Genomic DNA, 19,974 nt, shown 5'->3' on the forward strand with positions numbered 1-19,974 from the left:
AATGCCATTGTTATTAGTAGATTGATGCTCTTCCATCTCAGAGATTCTTAGAATATAAAAAAACTACAAATTTGTTTCCATTAAGGCTATTTTTTCTCTGTCGGGTCTCCTTTTTACTTCATCATAGCAACCTAAAGATATGAAGACAAGGATCATAAAACAAATAGCATATCTTTTCCCTCACCCATCACATCAACATTCTTCTTGAGCCCTTTGAATAATATTAAGTATCTATTTTTCTCATACTTAGGCTTACCCCAAATTAAGAGTGATTACCTTCAATTTGGAGTTATCAAATTGTTTTGAGTTGAAGAGATTTAGGGAGGTCATCTAGTATAGGACCTTCATTTTGGAAGAAAATTTTAAAAACCACAGAGCTTTGGTGACTAGGCTAAGTCATATAGCTATGTGAGTGGCAAAATCTGGATTCTGACTCCAAATTCTATACTCTTTCCATTAAACTATATTGCCTCTTCATTGAGGAAAATGAGCAAAAATATGCTGCCTTAGGATACTTTAAGACCCTAATAATAAAGAAAGGGCTAAATATATATATATATATATATATATATATATATATATATATACACACACATATATATATATATATATATATCAGTATGAATTCTTATTTTAGGCATTCTAAGTTGAAAGACAAAAATAATACCCAACTGTTCAAAGTAAAAGTAAAAGAGAGAAGTCTTACTTTGAGTAATTTTTAAACTCTTCTGAGGTACCATCAAGCATGTTGCTCTCCTCAGTTTCGTGTGCCATTGCACGATACAGTTTGCAAGCAATTACTGCCTTAACCATAGCTTCTTCTCCATGCTGCCAAAAGAACATGGCCATCTTCTGTCTTTTCATCAACACTGCCCAAACCAGCAAGTCATTATATGGGTAAATAAAGCCAGTAGAGTCTGGATCCTCTGGTAAATTTTGTTCTTCCTTTGACTTCTTTCTTGATTTATGAAGGCCTACTACTGTCTTGTCCTGTTGGTAGGTAAAATGGGAATTAATTCCTGGCTCTTCAGAGTCACAGGATGTATACATTATAGAGCCCTGAACTGATGCTATTCCAGTGGATTGTAAAGAACAAGTTAGAAAGTAGAGCATTATGTAATATATAGAAGTACAAATCCATCACTCGTCCATGCTATTTTCAAGTGTTCTTGCTAGCAAACCAAAATTATATCATAATATTATAGAGGTAAGAAAAATCATAGTTTCCAAATGCCATCTTAGCCAACAGTTTAGGCTAAAATTATAGTCTCCAAACATCTTAGTTAATAGTTTAGGTAAATGTCATAGTCTCCAAACAACATCCAAGTCAATAATCCTAACATTTTTCCCCACAAAATTTCACCAAAATTGCTAACAAATATCCAAACTAATAAATGGAACTTTCCCTTATTTTGTTTTCCCATTCTATTCTCTTACTCTGTTCACATTCTGTCTTCTTCTAATAAAGGTGATATAGATCAGGGAAACAATCTAAATGTGGTTTCTTTAAGAAGTTGAGGGTTGATAAAAAAAAAAACAAGAGTCCATCAATAATATGCTTGAGAAGATGTTGCAAAATTAGGACACTAATACAATGTTGGTTGAATTGTGCACTGATCCAATCATTCTGGAAGGTAATTTAGAACTACTCCCAAAGGACTATAAAACTGTGCATACGCTTTGACTCTATAATACCACTATTGGGTTTTTACACTAAAGAAGAAAAGAAGAAAAGATTTACTTTCACAAAAATATTTATAGTGGCTCTTTTAAATTGTGTTATATGTAGTGATGCAGAGTGAAATAAGCAGAACCAAGAGGACATTGTACACAGTAATGAAAATATTGTGGGATGACCAATTATGGTAGTTAACTACTCTCAGCAATACAATGATCCAGGATATTTCTGAGGGATTTATGGCAAAAAAATGCTTTCCACATCCAGAGAAAAGACTGTTGGATTCAGATACACATCAAAGCACACTATTTTTCACATTAGTTTATTTATGATTTTTGTTCGGGGTTTGGTTTTATGTGTATTCTCTTAGAATAAAATGACCAATATGGAAGTATGTTCTGTATGTATAAAACAGAAAGAAAAAACAGCATTCAATAAGGGGGAAAAAAGAGTATGCAATAAGAATACCAAAATCTCCAACAATGATATTAGGAAAGTTACTGAAATCTCTTTCATTAAGGTCATCTTTTAAGGCCCTGAAATTTTTTTCCTGTATTTCAAAGGCAAGAGGAGAGAAAAGATGCTAAGTAGGAGAAAGGATGGAATAGGAATATACAAACTAGAATCTCATCAACCATTGAATAACTAATATTTGACTTTATTCTATAGCAAAATACCCAGGAAAACTGGGAAAACACAAAATATTTTTCTACTCTGAAAATTTATTGGGACTTACAAAAAAAAGTGTTTGTACTACTTTCTTAAAAAAGAAAATCTTGATAATACATGCGTAACTCAGATCAAATTGCTTAATTTTCTGAGAGAGGAGAAGGAGGGAGGGAGATGATTTGGATCTTAGAATTTCAGGAAACATATTGAAAATTGTTATTACATGTAATTGGGAAAATAAAATCTTTGAATAAAAAAATCTTATAAATGACATTAAAAATCAACACCATCTTCACATTATTTGTCAGTGTTTAAATTAAGGCAGAAATTCTAACTAGTTTCTTCTATTTCCTTCAGTACAATGTAAATTATATTAATTGATAGGGATAGATGGCAACTTTTCCTCCCAGAGGTAACTTTTTAACAAAAAGCATCTTCAAGCACAGAAATATGAATGGTTCTATTGGGTGAAGGTTAAAAGGGAAAAAAATTGATGGCATCTCAGAGTTGGGTTGATTCTTGGGAGATAGAGGACTGATTGGGGCAGTACTGGTACAAAACCAATCATCTTCCATACATTCCTTGGCCACATATTTATGAGGGGTAAGTAAAGTTAAAAATTAATAACAAGAGAAGGCATGAAGAGTCAAGTAAGTCAAAATCTAAGGTTTGTGAGTAAGAGGAAGGAGAAATGCTCTTCCTCAACTTGCTTTAGAGAGAAGGTTATCATAGGCTGATTATGAATAAAAACCTCAAAAGGGTTTAGGTTTTTTGTTTTGCTTTGTTTTGTTTTTTTAATTTTTGTTTATTTGTTTAGAATTGGTTGGCAGGCTTCTTCCTTGAGGTGTGAGAGAAAAAGGAGAGGGAGAAAGCAGCCAGAGAATAGGTTAAGGTAGTAATAAGTAAGACTATGCTACTATAGGCACCAAACAAGATATTCTTTGTTCAAATAAGGAAAAAGCACAATATAGTTTTTGAAATGTGTGTCAATTAACTAATCAATCCATAAACATTTATTCCATAAGCATTTATTAGGGACCTTCTATGTGCTAAGCACTTGCTGGATTCTGGAGACACAAACACAAAAATGAAATAGTCCTTGGAATCAGGGCTCTTATTTTCACATTAGGAAGATAATATGTAAAATAAATACAAATATTCACCAAATAAACACATAATAAATACAGTTGCAGTGTATCTGTGTGTTTGTGTGTGTGTGTGTGTAATATATATACTTGTTGGGTGAGTTAAGAAAGGCTTTATTTAGATGACATGAATTAAACTTTGGGAGGAGCTAGTGAAGCTTTGTGACCCTGGGCAAGTCACTTCATCCCATTTGCCTAGTTTCCTCATCTGTAAAATGAGATGGAGAAGGAAATGGCAAACCACCCTCATATGTTTGCCAAGAAAACCCCATATGGGGTCCCAAATGATCAACAACAAAAGGGATTTTAAGGGAAGGATGTAAGGTGAGAGTCATTCGAACTCCAAAAAGCACCAAAATAAGAAATGAGATGTACATCAAGGAAGCCCACTTGACTGTGCCATAATAGACTATGTGAAGCTAGGAAGGGAAGTGACACATAATGCCATCTGGGTAGCTAGGCTGGAGCCAGATTGAAAAGGGCTTTAAATGCCCAACAAAGGATTCTTTTTGTGATTCTAGGAGTAAGAGAGAGCAATGGGAGTTTACTGAGAAGGGGAGTGATCTGAACTTTAGGGATATCACCATTATATATAAAACTTGTGAAGTCATTGTACCTATATCTAATTTCCTTCTACCTGGAATATGAAAATTGGCTCATTTGATGAAGAGGCTTTTTTTTTTTCATTTAGAATTTCCTGAACAAAACCTGAATGCAAGTAAAAAAATCTTGTTTTCCCCATTAGATCTTAAGCATCCTGAGGACAGACTGGCACTCCCTTTTATATCCTTTGCATTATACCTGATACATATTAGGTGCTTAATAAATGCTTATGGATTTATAAATATTGATTGATTGATTTTCCTAAGGCCTAGTCATGCTACTACTTATTCAGTAAACTCAATACTCCCTGTTATCTCCAGGATCAGATATAAAATGCTTGAGATTTGGCATTTAAAGCACTTCAAAACCTCAATTTTTCCTATCTTTCCAGTCATCTTAACCTTTTAACTCCCTTCTCCATATCTGCAATCTAGCATCACCTGCTTTTTTTGCTGTTCCTGGCACAAAATGCCTTTTCACTGACTTTCCCCTTGTCAGGAATAGCCTGCCTCATCACCTCTGGCTCCAGCTTCCTTCAAGAATCATTTCAAATCCCATCTTCTACAAGAGGCTTCTCTCTGTCTCTGTCTCTCTCTCTCTGTCTCTCTCTCTCTCTCTCTCTCTCTCTCCCCCCTATCCCTCTACTACAACTGCCTTGCTTCTAAGATTATCTACTATATGCTACAGAAATATAAATATAAATAAATAAAGATATGATTGTATGCTGATAGTTATCTCCATCTTATCTTCCTCATGGCGATGTGTGCTGCTCAAGGGAAGGGACTGATTTTTGCCTTTGAATCTGGCTCTTAGTACACTCATGACCCACAGCAAGTGCTCAATAAATGTTTGTTGACTGAATGATTTTGCAGACCTTTTTTAACTTTACTTAATTATAAAAGATGGCATTTAGGGAGGAGATGAGGCAGGGATACATTAGGAAATGTAGGTAACGAAGACAAAAGATATAAATATATGTTACATAAATATTATAAACATTTTAATGATACCTTGAATTTGTATGGTTGTGCTGTTCTAATGAACTGGGAATGCAAAGTGTTTTCAGCAGATCCACCCAGGCTTCTTGAATGGCTGATCTGGTGATGGGAAGGATGAGATAAACTTACTCTCTAGTTGTCGTTTTTTGGTAGTGGTGGTGGTGGTGATGTTGTTGTCATTGTTTGAAAAGACACAACAAGAAAGAGGTAGAGATGAAATTGTTAACAATCAGTATTTCATGTCTGAATTGACCTAGAAATTGAACACCACAGAAATGAAGTCCTAGCCTACAAAAGAGTGACTGGCTCACTTTCTCATCCATGATTAATATTGGATTTCTCCAGAGTGGAATGTACCTGGCAGAGCAAAACTATTCACTTCTTAAGAAAGCACAATGTTCTTTCCTAAAAATCTCAGCAAACAATTCTCCTCCTGTGCCCTCTTACATATTCTGTGCCCACTCTCTATGTGGAAATTCACATTAACATCAATAGAAGTTCCATAGCTGGAACAATCACAGAAAATGTAATCAAGATTCAGGGTTCTGATAAGAGAAAATCTCTGTACAAAAGCAGCTCCAAGGTTAAGTTGGAATGTTATTGGTATTTCTCCAGAGGTTATACAGCATAAGCACTAAGATTCAGAAGCAGGGACCCTATGGCAATATCATTCAGCTTTTCATGCAAGAGAGGTTTTTGAAGTTTGTGGTTTTTTATATTAATGAGTAAAACAAAAATAAAGCCACGTAAAAGTGTACATAATTAAAAAATTTAAAAACTTGGCCTCCTAAATCATTAATCACTGGCCCATTTCATTTATTTCCATGAAAATTATACTTTGTATTTTTTTAAGTAGACATTGTATGATGAATAAAAGAAGAAAAAGATAATATAAGGTAGTTTACACAGTTCAGTGACTAAATGTTGGTATTATTCATGGAAATCCACATTCTTTGACTGCATGATAAATTTAACATAAGCAGCTTCGGTGACCTATTGCATAGTATAGCAGAAAGAGGACTGGGTAAGAAGTCATAAGCTCATAGGATCATAGATCTAAAACTGGAAGGATTCTCAGAAGCCAATTAGTCCAATCCCCTCATTTTACAAATAGGGGAACTGAGACCCAGTGAGCCTAAGAGACTTGAGTTCTGATTCTTCTCTCAGAGTTGCTAGCTCTATGACACTGGGCAAATTATTTAATCTCTTTAGGCCTCAGTTTCTCATCTTATAAATAAAGGGATTGATTTTATTTTTTATAATATTTTTAATAACTTCTAAAGTGCTTCCCATTCCAAATCCTCAATCCTCCGATCTCATAGGTCCCTTTGCCAACCAAGGCCCCAAATATAATCCATTAGCAGGATCATCATAATACCAATCTATAAGTAATAGACAAAATCCAGTTTCTTTAAGGGAAAATTTGGTTTCTAGTCCTAACTCTAGTATTTCTTATGTGACCTTGGACAAGATTCTTCCTCTTTCTTGACCTTTGGTTTTCAATGTGATGAATAAAGAATTTGGATTTGATGGTCTCTAAGGTTTTTTCCCCCAACTTTATTATTCTATGACTATTGGGTTTTCTTGTTAGTTTAGTGATGGCAATAAGTGCAACCAAATCTCAGTTCCAGTCCTAACTAGATCCTCAATTTCTAGAATGGAGAAATAGGTGAATGTGCCCTGGAAGGCATAGGCATGAATAGGAATAAATATCAACCATCACCCTTCTCTGCCAATCTCTGTCCCTTAATGAGCTGGAAATATCCTCCAAGGCTAATTCCCCTAAGGCTCACACCATGACCAAGGTTATCTTTATTCCAGAATACTGCTACTGGCACTCTCAAGATAATAGCTTTTTGTTTGTTTTTTTTTAATGACTACAAGGGGTCATGAAAATGTGAGTTTAATGAAAGTGGCAATAGTGTATAATACTCTTCCTGGAACCTTAAGAGTGAAGGAGAAGAGAGAAGGCGAATGGTAGTTTGGGAGGAATTTTTTAGTATAGAGAGACTTGTGTGTGCTCATAAAAATAGCAGAAAGTGGGAGAACAAGAGACAGAGACAGAGAAAGATAGGGGAGGCAGAGAAACAAAGGCAGAGAAGACAATTAAGGAGAATGGTTAATAAGACTTTCAAAGGAGAGAAGAGAAGATGAAATGAAGGTAATCAGGGAGGGAATTATCCTTGATAAAGTAGAAAACCATCTAATCTACTGAGACCAGATATGTGGAGCCTAAGATGAGGATAGATGAAGATATAGAGGAGTGTGAGGGAAGGGAGATGGGGGGAGATCTTATAAAAAACAGCTTCAATATTCTTATTAAAGCAAGACTGAAGGCATCTATGGAGAAGGGAGAAGCTCAAGGGATGGAGGAAAGGTTTGGAACAACTCTTAGGAGAGATGTGAAAGGGAATCAGAGACAATTTTTTTTTTATTTTCCCTTCATGTTGTGAAGACCCAGTCAAGATTAAATATAATATGTCTAATCTAGTACAGGTACTTCAACTAGGATTCCTTAAAAGCTTGGGAGTAGAGGCATAAAAAGCATACTTTGGCAGTGACCTATATTTGAGGATTTAGAAGAATAGAAACAGCAGCAGCTAGAGGGCTAAAGATTTAAGATGACTATTGTAACATTTAAATTAATATCCAATAACTCCATGTGTTATATTTTATAGAATTTGTTAATAATAACTTGAAGGAGAAGAAAATAAAAGAACAAAGTACAAAACTTAAATATGACCATGTGAGCAAACTTCTCCTGCCTGGCTCTCACCCAACCTCCACCAGCCGCAATCAGGGGAAAAGAGAGTGAGTGGCGGGGTTACATCAAAGTATATCCTCCCCATGTAAGGACGTAGGTAAACATGTAAATGGGATGCTGGGTTTTAGAGTTCTGGGGAGACAAATTCTAATTACACACTATGCAATATTGAAATTTCTTATCATAGGGAAGGATGTGAGGAGGGAAATGACACCAGAAGCACACTGATGAACTAGGCAAACCACAAGGAATAATGGGAATAAAAGTCAAATGAAGATGAAGTTTGGTTTCTGAAGTAGCAAGGCAATGGACTAAGAACAGATTGTGATAAGAAAGGGGATTTTGGAGTTCCCAGTCCTGAAGTTTCAAGTGAAAAACAGCCTTGTATATTGCTGAGATAAAGTATACAGAAGTCACAGGAATCAAGATGGTTAAAAAAAAAACAGAAATGTCAACATGAAGAGGCAATATGATATAATGGAAAATGTACTAACCCTGGAGGCCAAAGGACTCAGTTCACAGCCCCCAAGTAACATTGAAAAAGTGTGAAATTACAATCTATTACTCTCAAAACTACAACCCCCAACAAAAACTATAATTCCCAGAACCCCACTCACTTCCTGTCATTACATGCTGACATAGATAGGATATAAATTGGGTGGAGGTCGGTATCTAGCTCTCTTTCCTTCCTGTTGGCAGTTTTGGTGGAGTGGGCCCTTTGAGCAGGTAGTTAGCCTGGGAATGTGGTTTTATTTTGTTAGATAATTACCTTTTTATTCCTTTACTTCTAGTGATTATTAATAAATCTTATAAAATATACTATTTGGAGTTATTATATATTAATTTTAATTTTTACAGAAAGTCACTTAACTTTGTTAACCAGACCTCAGTGTCTTCATCTCTAAAATAAGTGGGTTGTACTCAATAGCCTACAAGGTCCCTTCTGACTCTAAATCCATGGTCTTATTTATGAGCAGGGTCACCAAAAACAATGACTGAGGCATTTTGCTCATACTCTTCATTGACATTACCTTATGTTTTCTGCAGAGGTTATTATACAAGGCTCTGAAATTCTTCCTTGTGTAACTGCTCCGATATGCTCCACCAATAAGGTACTCTATCACCAATCCAATATCAATCAATGATATTCTGTAGTCTGAAGGAAGATTGCTCTATAATTCAAAGATTTAAAGCACATCAATATATGTTCTCCCTCTCTTCACTTTTTATTTTCCTCCTTTGTGCTATTACTATATTACAATCAAATGAACTGGTCAATATATGATATTCAATCACCATTAGAGCTCACTGTGGATTGATCAATTAAGCTGAATGTGTACTGAATTACATGTTAGCAAGGATACATACATGTGCATATTCACTCTTACTGAAGTGCCCCTGGATGCCTTTCACTATCATCATTAAATTCAAATATCTGGCCCCAAATTTCACACTGCATCAGTTCACACAAGTCCTCCTAGGTTTCTCTAAATTCATCCCCTTTGCTGTTTCTCATTGCACAATAATATTCCATTATATTTATTTAACCATTATTTGTTCAGTCATTTGCCAACTGATGGGAACCCTTATAGTTGCCACTACAAAAAAAAAAAGCTGCCACAAATATTTCCATGTATAAAGGACCAGGAAATCAGTTTTATGGTCAGTATAGAATGTATTACTTTTCTTGTTTAGAAAAACAAATAAGTCTCATTCTGGTAATTCTTATCAGCTTATGGCTCTGGGGAAAAGTGAAAAATGATCCAGAATAATCCATAAAGTTCAGTCATATTATGGCAAATCCTTTATTCTCTAAAGGCACAATTTTTTTCCCACAATGAGTATCTGACTCACCACTACATTTAGATTATCTATTCTGATGAAATTGGGAGCTGTCTGGTATCACAGAGAAGTAGACAAACATAATGGGAAGCAAGTAACAAAATTTCATGAAAATAATCAATGAGATTTATAATCCTGATTTGGGTCTATTTGGAGGTCCCTTGATCAAATAGCAAATAGACTTCAAAAGAGATTTGGAAACCCATAATGAATTCCATACTCTTTAGAGTACTGAATGGGAATGGGTAGATGAGAATGAGTTGTACTAATGGCCATGAAAGCAACTGAAGCAGACACTATGGAGCACTTAGAGCTTGATCAGGCATCAAAGAGAGCATTAAAGGTCATCCACTGCATTGTAGACCATTGCTAGTCATCCTGACTTTTGTTCTTACTACTACACTTCAATGACTAGAAGACAGTGTGAGGCTGAAGTCTTTATGCAATTCTTTTTTTTTTTTTAAACCCTTACCTTCCATCTTAGAATCAATACTGTGTATTGGTTCCAAGACAGAAGAGCAGTAAGGACTAGGCAATGGGAGTCAAGTGACTTGCCCAGGGTCACACATCTAGGAAGTGTCTGAGGCCAGATTTGAACCTAGGACCTCCTGTCTCTAGACCTGGCTCTCCATCCACTGAGCTATCCAGCTGCCCTCCCTCCACCCCTGACTTTATGCAATTCTGTCTCACTTAAATCCAAGTCAAGATATCACTCATGAGGGCATTAGTCCTCATTGAAAATGGAGGGCAAACACTTTAAGAAGACTCAGAATGAATGATAGTTAAAGTTGCACATTGGCACTTGACTCTTTCTTTCATTGAGATGTGAGAAGATTTTTATCCCAGAACAAAAAAAAAAAAGAGAGAGAAATATATAAATGCATGTTCTGAAATGTTTGAAATAAAGAAATGTGTAGAAAGTAAAACAAGGAAGTTAATGTATAATGGAATTTGAGACTTTCCTATTGTGTAATAGGGACACACAGTAGGAATACGCAGAAGACTACTGAAGTCTCAAACTTATAGGTAAATTAACGTGAAGACTTTAATATTTTAGCTGAAATAGCTAGACCACTAGCAATTGATCACAAAAATGAATGAGCGGGCTCATACACACTGCAAAGTATCAGATGACATCAACAATTTCTGTTATATGGGCCGGATACAATCAGGCCTCCTTTTTCATATTAGTTTGTTTTAATTGTCACTTTTGTTTCTCTGAATCCCCAGCATTTTGCACAGTGGCTGGTGCATTAAAAAGGCTTGCTAATTAATTTGCAATTTGTCACACCTTAACTTCAAACTAGAGTCCATTGCGAAGCTTTATTGCTGATTATCTCAATATAAGTGGTATGTGTAATATGATTATCATATTATGATATGTATTATATATAATATATCATATGACAATATGATATATGTCAATCCATATAAATATGATTATCTTAATATAATAACAAAAATAAATCTTGGATTTTTTTCCTTTTCTGTTACATAAACATCTTATTCTTGATTAATAACTTCAACAAGATAATTTTGTAGTCCAAAATAATTACTAAGAATTCTTGAAAAGCCCTTTAATATGGTATGTAAACCTGTGACAAACAGGGGCACTTGGCTGATAAGAGAAAACCTGTACTAGTCAACAAATTACCTAAGTACTTGAGAAAGTAATTAATATTTTTTCAAACAAATCTGATCACTGAGCCTAACATTGTAGAATTCAGTCTATTTGCTACAACAGTACTAAATTAAAATTTGTTCACATTCAAGTTGTCGTTCATTTTTAATAAAATAAAAAAAGATGATGGAGGCCTGAGTGTGGCCACTGAAATGAGCAGATTCTAAGGAAAATCCACATAACATTAAATAAGATGGAAGGCAATCTAATTTTGTGGCACATGATGTCTGGAAAAATGTAAAGTTTTCATTGACCGAAATTTCTCACATTCCATTTACCCTTGTGAATTAGCAACAAAAGTTAATGTTTTTCTTCCTTATCAATCTTAAAGATTACCTACTTTCATCTACTTTCTTCATTTCTCTGGCATTTATGTAACAAAGATTTCGTATAATTAGTGGAAGTACTGAATAAATACCATTGCAATGCAACAGAGCCCACAAATGCATCCATAAGCAAAAATGTATAGTACTGACACCCTTTTTCCACTCATTCTCCAAAATATAATCTTCTACAAATTCCTTTCACCATATAACAAAAAACTAATAAAAATTCCTACCAATATATTTGACTTCAAAAAGATCATTTTTAATAGAATAGGAGATGGTGGGGAGGGAGGAGCCTTAAACAATGAACCATTAAAAAAGAATGATAACAATTACATATTTGGAAAGGCACTTCTAATTTACAGTTGTAAATAAAGCTAGAAGTTCAGGGTACAAAGGAAGGAAATGAGTGTTAAAATTTTATAAAAGTAATAAAGATTAAGTAAATAATGGGTTCAGCTATTAAAAAGTAAGTGAACAAAAACAAATTTTGTTTTATCATCTCTGTCTTTTTTCCAAAGTCTCTTTCAAAAATGAGAACTCATGTTAAAAATAAAATTGGATGAAGTGTTCATAACTTTCCATTCACTGGTGACTCCCTCCATGGTATGTTAGAAAGTACACTAAAGCTAGAATAAGGATGCCTAGGGTTTAAACCTTGGCTCTTGGCCAAACGTTGAACCTCTCCTCATCTTAGTTTCCTCTTCAATAGTGTGAGTGAATATGACTACATAGTTAAGATCTTTTCTAGAATTAAAGCTTCTGAACTCTGAAACATACTAAGAAATTTTCTGTATTTCTCAGAACTTCAATATCCAGTTGATTACCTGTTTTACATCTCGAACAAGATGATTCAAGAGCACATTGACAGATCCTTGTTTCTGTAATAACAAATAAGTATTGTGAGTATTTTTCATATATTGTATTATTTTTATATCAATCCTGGATTATAACAGCCCAGTTCTTCTCTATTTGGAAGAGTTTCTGACCCAGATTTAAGACTTGGCTCCACTGTCTATAAAATTTTGCATTCTCTTTGTCCTGAGGAATGTGTCCTTTCATAGACTGGCTAACAGGAAAGTTCTGCAGTGATACTTTTCCAGCATATGTGCAAAACTACATGTCAGTTTGGGGAAGGGATATGGGTTTGATGGACCACTTCCTAATTAGTGATTGCCAATTAGAGATTTCTTGGGATGTTTAAGGGAGGAACTGAATAATGAGCTCCCAAAAACTGCATATGGATACATGGATCAAGCATTTTCCTTTGTCTTATGATGGTTCTGAGAGTCATTCGACCATAATTAGGATATCATGACCAGTCAAAAAATAAATTATTTTTAAATTAAGAAATTCTCTCTCTTGAGAATTTCAGTCACTATAGAATTAAAAACCAATATGCTTTAAATTAACATGGATTAAGGAAAAGTATATTATCATAACAGAAAATCACATGTGAGAATATTAAACACTCTCAATAGCTTTCACTTAAATTTGATGCCTTTATTGTCTGTTTCCTAAGTACTGACATAATTATATTGGAAAATCATTTAAAAGTAAGAATAATATATTAAAAGTTATGAATTAATCATATGTTAGAAGTCAGAACAATTCTGCTTAATATATTATTATACTTTATAAAATTAATTTTTTCATATAGCTTATCTAAATATATAAATTAATCAATCAATAAACATTCATTGACTGCCTATTGGTGAAGGACATTGCTACAACCTAGGCTCTGAGAAAAAAAATTTAATTTCAGGTCCACATTGCCATTAATTTGTGTGTAATCTAGCCAAGTAAATAATATACATGCATAGTAGCTTAAATGTATAGAGCACTTTAAGATTGGCAAAGAACTTTACATGTTATCTGAACTTCACATCAACTCTGTCAGACTGATGTTATTATTATTCCCATTTTAAAGATGACAAAACAGAGGTCTATAGGTTAAGTGAATACCCACATAGCTTGTAAGTGTAGGAGGATTCCTGACTCCAGATCCAGTACTCTATGTACACTATGCCATTCAGCTACCTAAATTTAAAGAAAAAAAAAATCCAGATGTGGTGGCCCACAACTATAATCTATGCTACTAAAAGGTCACTGATTTTTGAGCTGAGTTCTAAATGACCGATTCTGAATATCCAATTTGAATATCCAAACTAAATCCAGCACCATTATTGGAAGCCCCCCAAAAAGGGATGTCACCAAGCCGCCTGAGTAGAGACGAACCAGTCCAGATCAGAAACAAAGCAGGACAAAGATTCCATGCCAGTCAGCAATGGGAGTGGGTCACTGTGCTACTTCCAGTCTGGATGAGATAGGCAGATACAGTCTCATAAAACCAAACAAAACCCTAAAATCCAAGAGAGCACATGTTGAGGAATGGGGAGAAGTCATATGCAGGAGTTCAGAATTCAGAGGATTTCAGAACACTGGTGTTTGGGAGAGGTCAGAAAAAACTTCATGGAAGTTATGAGACTTAAAATTGTGCTTTGAAAGGAGGGAAGGATTTAGCTCAGCTCAAAAGAGCATCACAGGCATTCCAATTTGAAAGGATGACATAGGGAAAGTCTCAGAAGAAGGACTACACATGTGGTTTATTTAGGGGTCAGGGAGTAGATAAGGCGTCAAAGATTTGGTGGAGTAGTGAGATATTTATTACAGAAAATATATTTAAGATCCAAACATACTCTAATGTTATTGGTAGTAAATTTCTTTAGGCTAACTAATAACTCATTTCAACATAAAAACAGCATACTACAAATATTTTCTTTTAATTTCTTTTCCTTTTTTAAAGACTTGGAATCTCTATTTCACCCAGGCTAGAAGTACAATAGTCACTCTTGGGCGATTCTCATTGCTAACCATAATGGAAACTTAAAAAAGGAATGGAGTTTAAGATTGTCTCAAAGGATCAAGCACATTATTACATCACCTGATGCCATTGGTCCTTCTAATATGAATGAGTTCTATTTTCAACCTGGACTAGTGCACCCCTTCCTCAGGTAGTCTAATAGCCTTCCAGCTCCCAGGTTCTCACCATATCAATACTAAACTGAGTGCAGACACCAGACTAGCTTACCCCTACTGTGTGGCTCAGTACTTCAGAGCTCAAACAATCCACCAGTTTCATCCTCATCATCCAACACAGTGTACAAAGCACTGGACTTGGAGTCAGGAATACTTGTACACTTACTAGCTGTATAACCTCAGATAACTCATTTAACCTCAGCCTCTGTTTAGATGATTGTAGCTGTGTACCATCACTCTTGGTCAAATATTTTATTCAAGTTCATTTGTCAAAGTAAAAATAGGTAAAGAAATACCACTGTAGAAAACTGAATTTTCTGCTCAATTTTCACCTTAGATATAAAAGTCTATCTTTCTGCGAACCATCCCAATTTAATTCCTATATTTCTTCTCAAGTATGAAATACAAATCCTAGAATAGGGTACCTGAATCCCAAGGGTGATGAAATCACTTGCAATACTTACTGTATTGTAGAGCTCTTCTAGCCGGGAAATAGTGAGAAACCGGTGCAGGTTCACTCCATATTCTATTAAGAGTTTCACAAAATCTACCCGATCCATCACTAAAGCATCCATCATGGCTTGTTCCAAAGACCCAGCCTTCAAGGTACAAAGGAAACAAGAAGAATTAAGAAGAGAACTATGACCCCTTTTTTTATATCTAAACCTCTGAGGTCCCACCCAGCTTTAATCATGGTACTAAAGAACTAAAAGAGAGAAAAAAAAGAGTCAAATGGATGAAACCTTGAAACACCGGCATTTTCCTAGGAAATACAATTTAGAACTAATGGACTGAGAACCAAGCTTGGAGACGGGTAGTCCTAGGTTCAAATTTAGCCTCAGACACTTCCCAGCTATGTGACCCCAGACAAGCCCTTTAATACCCATAGTATACCTTTACCATTCTTCTACCTTGGAAATGATGCACAGTATTGTTTCTAAGGTTGAAGAAAAGAATTTTTTCAAAAATGCCATTTAAAGTTTCCCATTCTGTCTAAAAATTCAAAATATTGTTTTTATCTAAACGGTAACAATAGTTGTCATTTATCTTTGCACCCAAGGGAGGGTTGCGTGGTACAGTGGAAAATCACTGGCTCTGGAGTCAGAGGAATGTAAATAAGGGATAGGCCTATGATTTCTTTGGTATAAGAAACCCCTGAATGAGGAAACTTTCTATAATTAATATAAGTCAGCAACTCCTTCACAACTTATAATCTTACAAGAGTTGTTTGGGTTTTTTCAGTCATGTCTGACTCTTCATGTCCCCATTTGGGATTTCTGGGCAAAGATACAAAAGGAGTTTGACATTTTCTTCTCCAGTTCATTTTAGAAATAAGGAAACTGAGAAAAACAAGATTAAATGACCAATTACCTATGTTAAAAGCCTGCCTCTGATATTTACTATCTTTTCAACACTGGGAAATTCAGTTAACCACAAACCTCAGTATTGTCATCCATAAAATTAGGGGCTTTGACTAAATGGCTTCCAAGGTCCCTCCCAGCTCAAGATCTATATTCCAGATAGTGAGTTGGGATAAATATAAAATTTCCTTAAGGAAAAAAATTTGTATAGAATTTAAACTTTCACCTCAGGTTGTTTTTTTTATTTTCTTTTTTATTCTTGCAAACTTGACAAATATTAACAACTATGAGCATTTGCCCATAAAAAAGAAAATTAGAAAAAGTAAACTTCTTGTGAAATCTTGAATGTGCACTGTATATACCTGAGTGGGAAAAGGGAGAAATATATGTATTTAAATTTTAACCTGGTAGTTCCAATTCTACCTGCTTGCTTGCCTGTGAATCCTTCAGAACTCCCTCCTGTTCTCTATTGTCTGTTTTTTTAATTATTCATTTAATTATTCATTTATTCATTCATTTCTTCCTTTCTTTTCTTCCTTTTTAAATTATCATTATGACTATTCTTCCACTCCCCGACTCAAAGAAAATAAGATTCCCCTTATATAAATATAGTTACACAAAATAAATCACATTGATTGTGCCAGGAAAAGTATACCTCATTCTACCTCTTTAATCCATTACCTCTCTGCCAAGCACATTCATCTGAAGATCTCTGAGTTGTGATTGGCCATTATGTTGGTCAGGGAAAGAAGTTCCCAGTGTTCTTCCTTTACAATGTTGTAATCATTGTCTAACCTGTTCCCATAGTCTGCTCATTTCATGCAAATCCCTCCAAAATCTGTCCTTTTCATCATTTCTTTAGGTTTAATCATTTTCCAGTACATTCCCCAATTGATGGGCACCTACTTGGTTTCCAGTTATTTGCTAAAATAAAAAGTATTGTTTAGATATTTTCCATATACGTTGTTTATTCTCTTTTTTTATCTTTTTTTGAGGGTACCCTTATTTTCTAAAAACATTTCTTTCATTCTTAAGTAAATACTGCATCTATCTTCTAATCTGATTAGAAACAAAGAAAGTTATTAGTGACAAGAGAGATTTTGAGAAAACTGGAAAGAGTTGAAGAATATTTTCAGGGGCCTCAAAATGGCATTTTAGCAATAGTACTAAAATTTAAAATATGATTCTTTGACATGTAGGTTGGATGCTTAGAACAAGAAATCATTTGAGCACAAATTTGGGATTGGGGTAAATAAGGTAGGACTCAGTTAATAAACTTAACATTTATCAAGTGTCTATTCTATGGCAGACATTCTGCTGAGTTCTGAGGATGCAAAAAATTAGAAGGGGAACACAGCCTTTCTCAGAAATGGGCTAAAAACATAGAATTTAGGGGGCAGCTAGGTAGCTCAGTGGATTGAGAGCCAAACCTAGAGATGGGAGGTCCTAGGTTCAAATCTGGCCTCTGACACTTCTAGCTGTGTGACCCTGGGCAAGTCACTTAAGCCCCATTGCCTAGCCCTTACCACTCTTCTGCCTTGGAGCCAATACACAGTATTGACTCCAAGACAGAAGGTAATGGTTTAAAAAAAAATAAAAGTATAGCATTTATATGTGACTCAAAGCAAGTAAATAGTTAATGGTGATAGCAATTATGCCCCAAACTTGGTTCCTGACAGCACCCAGATATCATCAAAAATCCACATGATAGGATAAAGTAAAAGAATATACTCTGATACATATTATTTCCAAACAAGTTCCTTCAATTAAATGAAAGTGAATGGGGAAAAAAAGTGAAAAAAAAAGCACAAAGGAAGTCAACAGGTAATAGAAAAAAATGACAGGAAATGGGAGTAAAAGTGAGGAAATTAACACCCAGATAATTTTGATGAAGAACACTCTGGATCTGGAGTTGGGAGCCTGAGTTTGAATGCTGGGTCTATTACATATTAACTATATGATCTTAGAACAGTAATAACCTCTTTGAGCCTCAATGTCTTCACCTATAAAATAAGGAATTGAACTAATAAACTACAGTTGGGTCTCAAATAGTGGAAATAATGACCCTCCAAATTCACACAGCAAATTTACATTGGTCTGGAACCAAATATCATATTTTACATAATTAATTTCAAATGATACAAATTCAAAAACATGCAACAACTCCCTTTCACATAGTATAATGCTACGTGGTTCTTGTCTCAGGCTTTCAAAGAAATTTGATCAATGTACTAATCAATCATAATTTCAGGGGACGAATGATGAAGAATGCTACCCACATACTAGTAGTAGTAGTAGTCTCTCGGTAACCGAGGATGACGATTGTCTTTGTGCATTTTCAACTATGGTGTATAGATGAGTGTGCACAAAGACACTTGTGCATAAATGAGATTTAAGTGGAAAAGTTGATGCACAGAGACAGTCCCACTCTCTCAGCGTTGGAAGCCTGGGTCCAGTGGCACAAAAAGTCGTTACACCTGGAGACTTCCTCAGCTGCATTGGATGGCCGTGTTGTCCTTTGTGCTCCAACACGCCCTGAGCACTCCACAGTGCTTTGCTGCATCACCATCTCAGCTGTTGAACCTTTTTATTGGTTTCTTCCGTCTGTTCAGCCAAAAGAGTCTTCACATGCTGGGTGAGCAAAGCCCTGGTTCACCAGGGGTCCACGACGACCCGATGGCTACCCTCACAAGGTTTAGCCGGCCTGTCGAAGCCGTTGCCCGGGGTGTGGCCGCTGCCGCATGCTAGCAGCTACTAGGAGCCACAAGTGAGAGCTGGGTGTCAGGTGAGGGTCAGAGGTTGGAGAGCTGCCCTAGGAGGGCACGACAAGCCCTCCATACCAGAGATACTACCCCTCCCTGAGCACCCCATACACCCCACCCACATACTAAGAAAGAGGGAAAACAATAAAACACATATATTTGGATATGTTTAATATTGTCATTTGATTGGTTTGATTATATTCATTTTTTACAAGAGTTTTGTTATTTTTTAATGGGAAGAAAGGATAGGAGACAAAAATGCTTACTGAAAAAATAAATTTAATTTTTTTAAAAGTCTATTATATACAAGGCAGGCTTGTTGGGCAATATGGGGAATACAAAGAACAAAATGATTCAGTCTTTGTACTAAAGGCACTTGGTAATGGAGAGATAAGGTAAATTCAGGAAACTTCTGCTTTTTATGTAATATGTTTTCTAAACACCAAGCCATAAAGTAAATCATATTTTTCCCATGAAAACAATAACTTGGGGGGTGGGAGGGGAGTACTTGTTACTAACCAAGAAACTGAACATAGGGACACAAATGACTTCACAGGGTATTGCATATGATAAAGCACACTCTAGTAACTAAAAAAAATACATATAAACAACACCACATTAATATTAGTCTTTCCTTCAGGGAAAAAGAAAGATTGGGAGGACCAATGGTAATATGATGCCCTCCTTGGAAGGAAAAAAAGCAACAGTAATTTCATGTCACTTTTTTAAGACATTAAGGAGTGCCAGAAGATCCTATGCATAACAAGGGAACTAGGGAACTCATCATTAATGGATATGGCTATTAAAAATTCACAAAAGACACAACTATCATCATTTAAAAGTAGAAAAAGCATACTCTAAATCCTAAGAATGTCAGAATTGGAATGGACCTTGGAGAACCTCTAGTCAAATTCCCTTATTTTGTGGAGAAAACTAACTGAGATACATATATGCTAAGTAACTTGTCTCCAGGATGTATAACACAAACAACAAGTTTTTATTAAGCAAGTGCTTTGTGTCATTCACTATGCTGGAGTCAAAAGTCATCCCTACACTTAGAGAGTTTATATTCAAATGAGTTATGTGAAGATTGGATTTAGCTATCT

General features: G+C 35.3%; 1 protein-coding gene across 1 annotated transcript in view; it reads right to left on the reverse strand.

Moving 5' to 3' along the window:
- The window catches only part of TRPM6 (transient receptor potential cation channel subfamily M member 6), a 256,602-nt gene that overhangs the window by 103,571 nt on the left and 133,057 nt on the right, over positions 1-19,974 (reverse strand). Inside the window, exons 12-16 of the mRNA XM_007498544.3 lie at positions 15,210-15,344; positions 12,534-12,587; positions 8,889-9,029; positions 5,106-5,225; positions 707-990 (exon numbers count right to left, since the gene is read on the reverse strand). Of these exons, the coding sequence (XP_007498606.2) occupies positions 707-990; positions 5,106-5,225; positions 8,889-9,029; positions 12,534-12,587; positions 15,210-15,344 (734 nt within the window). The remainder of the gene's footprint in view (positions 1-706; positions 991-5,105; positions 5,226-8,888; positions 9,030-12,533; positions 12,588-15,209; positions 15,345-19,974) is intronic.

This window comes from Monodelphis domestica, chromosome 7, assembly GCF_027887165.1.
Source record: "Monodelphis domestica isolate mMonDom1 chromosome 7, mMonDom1.pri, whole genome shotgun sequence".
Classification (NCBI taxonomy): Eukaryota; Metazoa; Chordata; class Mammalia; order Didelphimorphia; family Didelphidae; genus Monodelphis; species Monodelphis domestica.